A 9,148-nucleotide genomic window follows, 5' to 3' on the forward strand; every position below is an offset into this window, starting at 1 on the left:
CAGTGAGAGAGAGGCAGAGAGAGAGAGAGAGACATAATCAGTGAGAGTGAGGCAGAGAGAGAGAGACAGGCATTGAGAGATAGGCAGTGAGAGAGAGAGAGAGACATAGTCAGTGAGAGTGAGGCAGAGAGAGAGAGAGACAGGCATTGAGGCATTGAGAGAGAGGCAGGGAGAGAGACAGAGAGAGAGAGAGGCAGAGAGAGAGAGAGAGACATAGGCAGTGAGAGTGAGGCAGAGTGAGAGTGAGGCAGAGAGAGAGAGAGAGAGAGAGGCAGAGAGAGAGAGAGACATAGGCAATGAGAGAGGCAGAGAGAGAGAGAGAGACAGAGAGAGAGAGAGGCAGAGAGAGAGAGACAGAGAGAGAGAGAGGCAGAGAGAGAGAGACAGAGAGAGAGAGAGGCAGAGAGAGAGAGAGACAGGCAGTGAGAGTGAGGCAGAGAGAGAGAGAGAGGCAGAGAGAGAGAGAGACATAGGCAATGAGAGAGGCAGAGAGAGAGAGACAGAGAGAGAGAGGCAGTGAGAGAGAGGCAGAGAGAGCGTGAGCGAGACATAGGCAGTGAGAGAGCAGAGAGAGAGAGAGAGACATAGGCAGTGAGACAGAGAGACATAGGCAGTGAGAGTGAGGCAGAGAGAGTGTGAGCGAGACATAGGCAGTGAGAGAGCAGAGAGAGAGAGAGACATAGGCAGTGAGACAGAGAGACAGAGAGAGAGAGACATAGGCAGTGAGAGAGAGGCAGAGAGAGCGTGAGCGAGACATAGGCAGTGAGAGAGCAGAGAGAGAGAGAGACATAGGCAGTGAGACAGAGAGACACAGGCAGTGAGAGAGAGGCAGAGAGAGAGAGAGAGACAGGCAGTGAGAGAGAGGCAGAGAGGGCGTGAGCGAGACATAGGCAGTGAGAGAGCAGAGAGAGAGAGACGTAGTCAATGAGAGTGAGGCAGAGAGAGAGAGAGAAAGAGAGAGAGACATAGGCAGTAAGAGAGAGGCAGAGAGAGAGAGAGACATAGGCAGAGAGAGAGAGGCAGGGAGAGAGAGAGACTTAGGCAGTGAGAGAGGCAGAGAGAGAGAGAGAGAGAGACATAGGCAGAGAGAGAGGCAGAGAGAGAGACAGACATAGGCAGTGAGAGTGAGGCAGAGAGAGAGAGAGACATAGGCAGTGAGAGGGAGGCAGGGCGAGAGACAGAGAGAGAGAGACATAGGCAGAGAGAGAGAGGCAGGGAGAGAGAGAGACTTAGGCAGTGAGAGAGGCAGAGAGAGAGAGAGACATAGGCAGAGAGAGAGGCAGAGAGAGAGACAGACATAGGCAGTAAGAGAGAGGCAGAGAGAGAGAGAGACATAGGCAGTAAGAGAGAGGCAGAGAGAGCGTGAGTGAGACATAGGCAGTGAGAGAGGCAGAGAGAGAGAGAGAGACATAGGCAGAGAGAGAGAGATAGGCAGTGAGAGTGAGGCAGGGAGAGTGAGGCAAGGAGAGAGAGAGAGACATAGGCAGTGGGAGAGAGGCAGAGAGAGAGAGACAAAGGCAGAGAGAGAGAGAGAGAGAGACATAGGCAGTGAGAGAGGCAGAGAGAGAGAGAGAGAGAGACATAGGCAGAGAGAGAGAGGCAGAGAGAGAGAGAGAGATAGGCAGTGAGAGTGAGGCAGGGAGAGAGAGAGAGACATAGGCAGTGAGAGAGAGGCAGGGAGAGAGAGAGAGAGACATAGGCAGTGAGAGTGAGGCAGAGAGAGAGAGAGACAGGCAGTGAGAGAGAGAGAGAGAGACATAGGCAGTGAGAGTGAGGCAGAGAGAGAGACATAGTGAGAGTGAGGCAGAGAGAGAGAGAGACAGGCAGTGAGAGAGAGAGAGAGACATAGGCAGTGAGAGGGAGGCAGGGAGAGAGAGGCAGAGAGAGAGAGACATAGGCAGTGTGAGTGAGGCAGAGAGAGAGAGACATAGGCAGTGTGAGTGAGGCAGAGAGACCGTGAGCGGGACATAGGCAGTAAGAGAGAGGCAGAGAGAGCGTGAGCGAGACATAGGCAGTGAGAGAGGCAGAGTGAGTGAGACAGAGGCAGTGAGAGAGAGGCAGAGAGTGAGCGAGACATAGGCAGTGAGAGAGAGGCAGTGGGAGAGAGAGAGAGTTAATGAAGTCAGAGTGACACAGAGCACAAGAAAGAGAGTGAGAGTGAGAATTTGAGAGAGAGAGAACACAGCAGAGAAAGGGAGGGGGAAAGAAAGAGTGTTTGACAGAGTGAGCAACCAGAGAAAGATGGCATCAGAGAGAAAGACAGCACTACAGAGAAACAGCACAGATCAGCCAGGGTTCCTTCTCCTGGTCACTGCCCACTGACCCCTATATTAGAGAGAGAGGGGGGAAATCAGCCAGGGTTCCTGCTCCTGGTCACTGCCCACTGACCCCTATATTAGAGAGAGAAGGGGGGAAAACAGACAGGGTTCCTGCTCCTGGTCACTGCCCACTGACCCCTATATTTGAGAGAGGGGGGAAATCAGCCAGGGTTCCTGCTCCTGGTCACTGCCCACTGACCCCTATATTAGAGAGAGAAGGGGGGAAAACAGACAGGGTTCCTGCTCCTGGTCACTGTCCACTGACCCCTATATTAGAGAGACAGAGAGGGGGGAAATCAGCCAGGGTTCCTGCTCCTGGTCACTGCCCACTGACCCCTATATTAGAGAGAGAGGTGGGGGGGGGAAAATCAGCCAGGGTTCCTGCTCCTGGTCACTGCCCACTGACTCCTACATTAGAGAGAGAGGGGGGAAATCAGCCAGGGTTCCTGCTCCTGGTCACTGCCCACTGACCCCTATATTAGAGAGAGGGGGGGAAATCAGACAGGGTTCCTGCTCCTGGTCACTGTCCACGGACCCCTATATTGGAGAGAGAGGGGGGAAATCAGCCAGGGTTCCTGCTCCTGGTCACTGTCCACTGACCCCTATATTAGAGAGAGGGGGGAAATCAGCCAGGGTTCCTGCTCCTGGTCACTGCCAGAAGGGACCTGAACAAAGGGATTAGGAGAGCTAAGAGAGGGCATGAAAAATCATTGGCGGATAGGATCAAGGATAACCCCAAGGCATTTTATGCGTATGTGAGAAACCTGAGAATGACGAGAACGAGGGTAGGTCCGATCAAGGACAGTAGTGGGAGACTGTGTATTGAGTCGGAAGAGATAGGAGAGGTCTTGAACAAGTACTTCTCTTCAGTATTTACGAACGAGAGGGACCGTATTGTAGAAGAGGAGAGTGTGAAATGGACTGGTAAGCTAGAAGAGATACCTGCTAGGAAGGAAGATGTGTTGGACATTTTGAACAACTTGAGGATAGACAAGTCCCCTGGGCCTGACGGGATATATCCTAGGATTATGTGGGAAGCAAGAGAGGAAATTGCAGTACCGTTGGCAATGATCTTCTCGTCTTCACTGGCAACGGGGGTGGTATCAGGGGACTGGAGAGTAGCGAATGTTGTGCCCCTGTTCAAAAAAGGGAATAGGGATAACCCCGGGAATTACAGGCCTGTTAGTCTTATTTCTGTGGTAGGCAAAGTAATGGAAAGGGTACTGAGGGATAGGATTTATGAGTATCTGGAAAGACACTGCTTGATTAGGGACAGCCAGCACGGATTTGTGAAGGGTAGGTCTTGCCTTACAAGTCTGATTGAATTCTTCGAGGAGGTGACCAAGCATGTGGATGAGGGTAGAGCAGTGGATGTAGTGTACATGGATTTTAGTAAGGCATTTGATAAGGTTCCCCATGGTAGGCTTATGCGGAAAATCAGGAGGCATGGGATAGAGGGAAATTTGGCCAATTGGATAGAAAACTGGCTAACCGGTCGAAGGCAGAGAGTGGTGGTAGATGGTAAATATTCAGCCTGGAGCCCAGTTACAAGTGGAGTTCCGCAGGGATCAGTTCTGGGTCCTCTGCTGTTTGTAATTTTTATTAATGACTTAGATGAGGGAGTAGAAGGGTGGGTCAGTAAATTTGCAGATGATACGAAGATTGGTGGAGTTGTGGACAGTGAGGAGGGCTGTTGTCGGCTGCAGAGGGACTTAGATATGATGCAGAGCTGGGCTGAGGAGTGGCAGATGGAGTTCAACCCTGCCAAGTGTGAGGTTGTCCATTTTGGAAGAACAAATAAGAATGCGGAATACAGGGTTAATGGTAGGGTTCTTAGTGAGGTGGAGGAACAGAGGGATCTTGGGGTCTATGTACATAGATCTTTGAAGGTTGCCACTCAGGTGGATAGAGTTTGTAAGAAGGCCTATGGAGTATTATCGTTCATTAGCAGAGGGATTGAATTCAAGAGTCGTGAAGTGATGTTGCAGCTGTACAGGACCTTGGTAAGGCCACATTTGGAGTACTGTGTGCAGTTCTGGTCGCCTCACTTTAGGAAAGATGTGGAAGCTTTGGAGAGGGTGCAGAGAAGATTTACCAGGATGTTGCCTGGAATGGAGAGGAAGTCGTACGAGGATAGGTTGAGAGTTCTCGGCCTTTTCTTGTTGGAACGGCGAAGGATGAGGGGTGACTTGATAGAGGTTTATAAGATGATCAGGGGAATAGATAGAGTAGACAGTCAGAAACTTTTTCCCCGGGTACAACAGAGTGTTACAAGGGGACATAAATTTAAGGTGAAGGGTGGAAGGTATAGGGGAGATGTCAGGGGTGGGTTCTTTACCCAGAGAGTGGTGGGGGCATGGAATGCGCTGCCCGTGGGAGTGGCAGAGTCAGAATCATTGGCGACCTTTAAGCGGCATTTGGATAGGTACATGGATGGGTACTTAATCTAGGTTAGAAGTTCAGCACAACATCGTGGGCCGAAGGGCCTGTTCTGTGCTGTATTGTTCTATGTTCTATGTTCTATGAATCAGCCAGGGTTCCTGCTCCTGGTCACTGCCCACTGACCCCTATGTTAGAGAGAGAGGGGGGGGGTGGAAATCAGCCAGGGTTCCTGCTCCTGGTCACTGCCCACTGACCCCTATATTAGAGAGAGAGGGGGGAATCAGCCAGGGTTCCTGCTCCTGGTCACTGCCCACTGACCCCTATATTAGAGAGAGAGAGTGGGGGGGAAATCAGCCATGGTTCCTGCTCCTGGTCACTGCCCAATGACCCCTATATTAGAGAGAGAGAATGGGGGGGAAATCAGCCAGGGTTCCTGCTCCTGGTCACTGCCCACTGACCCCTATATTAGAGAGAGAGGGGGGAATCAGCCAGGGTTCCTGCTCCTGGTCACTGCCCACTGACCCCTATATTAGAGAGAGAGGGGGGGGGAAATCAGCCAGGGTTCCTGCTCCTGGTCACTGCCCACTGACCCCTATATTAGAGAGAGAGGGGGGGGGAAATCAGCCAGGGTTCCTGCTCCTGGTCACTGCCCACTGACCTCTATATTAGAGAGAGAGGGGGGGGGAAATCAGCCAGGGTTCCTGCTCCTGGATGGGGTTGCGGTGTGATAATGGTGGGGAACGTGGAACGGTGTGTTTGAAAACGTGCCCTTGGTTTGATCTCAGAGATCTGCCTGTTAACGCGAGGAAGGAGAACAGCGAGTGTTCGTGCTGACACCTACTGCCGGCTATACTCCCTGTCGGTGGACCACTTCAACGAGGTGCTGGAGGAGTACCCCATGATGAGACGGGCTTTCGAAACAGTGGCCATGGACCGACTGAACAGGATCGGTAGGTGGGACAGAGGGGTAAGAGAGGGATGGGGGGGGGGATGGACGAGGGGGGGGGATAGACAGGGGGGAGGGGGAGGGGAGGGAGGGAGAGAGGGGACCATGGACCGACTGAACAGGATCGGTAGGTGGGACAGAGGGGTAAGAGAGGGGGGGGGGGGGGGGATGGACGGGGGGGGTGGTGGGGGGATAGACAGGGGGGGGGGAGGGGGAGGGAGGGAGGGGACCATGGACTGACTGAACAGGATCGGTAGGTGGGACAGAGGGGTAAGAGAGGGATGGGGGGGGATGGACGAGGGGGGGGAAGGGAGGGAGAGGGGAGGGGAGGGAGAGATGGAGAGAAGGAGGGAGGGGGAGAGGGAGAGAGTGTGTGGGTGAGAGGAAGGGAGCGGGGAGGGAGGGAGTCAGGGAGAGAGGGAGGGGGACGGAGCAAGCAAAGGAGAGAGGGAAGGAGGGAGTGAGAAAGGGAGGGAGAGAGGGAGGAAGGGAGAGCGGAGGGACGAGGGAAGGAGGGAGAGTAAGAGGGAGGGAGGGAGGGACGGTGGGGTGATAAGTTGGGGGGGGTGGTGCTCCCCTCTCCCTGACTCTCTGCTGGCCCAGTGTCAGTGACCTGGCCTACTCCCTGACCTCAAATACCCCACAAGGGAATGAATAACAGCAGGAGGCCATTCAGCCCCTTCTCCAGCCTGTCCCGCGGGAACAGCGGGAGGCCATTCAGCCCCTTCTCCAGCCTGTCCCGCAGGAACAGCAGGAGGCCATTCAGCCCCTTCTCCAGCCTGTCCCGCGGGAACAGCAGGAGGCCATTCAGCCCCTTCTCCAGCCTGTCCAGCGGGAACAGCAGGAGGCCATTCAGCCCCTTCTCCAGCCTGTCCCGCGGGAACAGCAGGAGGCCATTCAGCCCCTTCTCCAGCCTGTCCCGCGGGAACAGCAGGAGGCCATTCAGCCCCTTCTCCAGCCTGTCCCGCAGGAACAGCAGGAGGCCATTCAGCCCCTTCTCCAGCCTGTCCCACAGGAACAGCAGGAGGCCATTCAGCCCCTTCTCCAGCCTGTCCCGCAGGAACAGCAGGAGGCCATTCTCCAGCCTGTCCCGCAGGAACAGCAGGAGGGCATTCAGCCCCTTCTCCAGCCTGTCCTACAGGAACAGCAGGAGGCCATTCAGCCCCTTCTCCAGCCTGTCCCGCAGGAACAGCAGGAGGCCATTCAGTCCCTTCTCCAGCCTGTCCCGCAGGAACAGCAGGAGGCCATTCAGCCCCTTCTCCAGCCTGTCCTACAGGAACAGCAGGAGGCCATTCAGTCCCTTCTCCAGCCTGTCCCGCAGGAACAGCAGGAGGCCATTCAGCCCCTTCTCCAGCATGTCCCACAGGAACAGCAGGAGGCCATTCAGCCCCTTCTCCAGCCCGTCCCACAGGAACAGCAGGAGGCCATTCAGCCCCTTCTCCAGCCTGTCCCGCGGGAACAGCAGGAGGCCATTCAGCCCCTTCTCCAGCCTGTCCCACAGGAAGAGCAGGAGGTCATTCAGCCCCATTCCAATGCCTTGTGTTTTTGTTCTCTCAGGCAAGAAGAACTCCGTCCTGCTGAGGAAGGGGAAGGACGGCTCCAACTCAGGTTCACTGAACTACCGGGACAATGAGATCATCCAGCAGATCGTGAGGCATGACCGAGAGACGGCCCACAGCATCCAGGAGCAGAGGCTAGCAGCAGTGAGGGCTGAGCGGCCGAAACCTGTCATCTGGGCGCCGCTAGTTCATGCTCCCCTCCAGACAGCGGCTGCCACCACCTCGGTAGCTATCGCCCTGACCCCCCGCCACATGCCGACTGCCATCTTCCTGCCACCTGCAGCCTCCTCGCCCCTGGGGGTGGGCCCAGAATCCGGCCTCCCCCGGCAACAGCAGCTCCGTGCCTCCCACCTCCAGGGCATGGCCTCTCCTCCCTCCTCCACCACCTCCTCGGCGGCTCACACTCCCGGGGCCGGCTCCCCCCTGGTCCCTCAGCCTTCCCCGGGGCAGGGAGCTCCCCCACTAACCGGGCCCCAGGCTCCTGGTGGGACTAGGCCTCAGGTCGGGGAGCAGGCTGGAGCCCGCAGCTTAGGCCTCAGGACAGTGCCTCGCTCGGTCTCGGCTTTCCAGCGGGGGGCAGCAGGGAGCCGTCGGGGTTCGAGCCCGGCAGGGAGCCCTCTTTCCGGGAAGACTTTCCACTACAGCCCACCCGAGGTGACAGGCTCCCGGGCTTCGCTTCCCGGTCACCAGGCCCTTCCAGGTGGGCCCCATCCTCCCCGCAGCGCCCAGAGCATTCCCCTCGGACGTCTGACCCAGGACGCCAGGCTCCTGTCTGCCTCCCAGCCCGTCTTACCGGCCAGGCCTGGCCCAGCCCCAGCTCGATCCTCCCGGGACTCGGCTGCAGCCTGCCCCAGGCTCTCCTCTTCCTCCCTATCTGCTGGGCCGCTGCTGCCCCCCCTCAGACCATTGCCCAAAGACCCTTCACCCGGCCGCAGGAGCTCAGTCACCTCCAGCTCGGCCCCGGACTCAGAGAGACCCCGGCTCCCCTCCAATATGTAGTGACCAGGCTCCTAACCCATTCACCTGGGGAGGGGGTGCTGCCCAGGGCCCTCAGGACCCCCCCCAGCAACAAACACCCGCCCTGGCTCCCCCAGCACAGGCACTGCCCTCACCAGGGTTGGGGGGGAGGGGGGAATTGGCAGTGATACCCTTCTTGCACACCCCCTTCAGAGCCCCAGAGAGAAGGCAACATAGACTTCCAGAGGGAACACTTCCAGGAAAGGAGGAACATCCTCTCCCAGAGGGAACACACCCTCCCAGAGGGAACACACTCTCCCCAGAGGGAACACACCCTCCCCAGAGGGAACACACCCTCCCAGAGGGAACACACTCTCCCCAGAGGGAACACACTCTCCCCAGAGGGAACACACTCTCCCCAGAGGGAACACACCCTCCCCAGAGGGAACACACTCTCCCCAGAGGGAACACACTCTCCCAGAGGGAACACACCCTCCCAGAGGGAACACACTCTCCCAGAGGGTACACACCCTCCCCAGAGGGTACACACCCTCCCCAGAGGGAACACACCCTCCCAGAGGGAACACACTCTCCCCAGAGGGAACACACTCTCCCCAGAGGGAACACACTCTCCCAGAGGGAACACACTCTCCCCAGAGGGAACACACACTCCCAGTGGGAACACACTCTCCCAGAGGGAACACACTCTCCCAGTGGGATCACACTCTCCCAGTGGGAACACACTCTCCCCAGAGGGAACACACTCTCCCAGAGGGAACACACCCTCCCAGAGGGAACACACTCTCCCAGTGGGATCACACTCTCCCAGTGGGAACACACTCTCCCCAGTGGGATCACACTCTCCCAGTGGGATCACACTCTCCCAGTGGGAACACACTCTCCCAGAGGGAATACACTCTCCCAGAGGGAACACACTCTCCCCAGAGGGAACACACCCTCCCAGAGGGAACACACTCTCCCAGAGG

The 9,148-nt window shown here is 56.7% G+C and overlaps 1 protein-coding gene across 2 annotated transcripts in view; it reads left to right on the forward strand.

Annotated features, from left to right (window-relative positions):
• The window catches only part of LOC122545572 (potassium/sodium hyperpolarization-activated cyclic nucleotide-gated channel 3-like), a 58,577-nt gene extending 50,104 nt beyond the window's left edge, over positions 1-8,473 (forward strand). For both annotated transcript variants that reach the window (XM_087985159.1, XM_087985158.1), the window contains exons 7-8: positions 5,486-5,650; positions 7,204-8,473. In XM_087985159.1, the coding sequence (XP_087841285.1) occupies positions 5,486-5,650; positions 7,204-8,204 (1,166 nt within the window). In that variant the 3' untranslated portion in view covers positions 8,205-8,473. The remainder of the gene's footprint in view (positions 1-5,485; positions 5,651-7,203) is intronic.
• Positions 8,474-9,148: the final 675 nt, after the last annotated feature.

This window comes from Chiloscyllium plagiosum, unplaced genomic scaffold, assembly GCF_037043375.1.
Source record: "Chiloscyllium plagiosum isolate Xiang-an unplaced genomic scaffold, Cpla_swu_hap1 HiC_scaffold_50, whole genome shotgun sequence".
NCBI lineage: Eukaryota > Metazoa > Chordata > Chondrichthyes > Orectolobiformes > Hemiscylliidae > Chiloscyllium > Chiloscyllium plagiosum.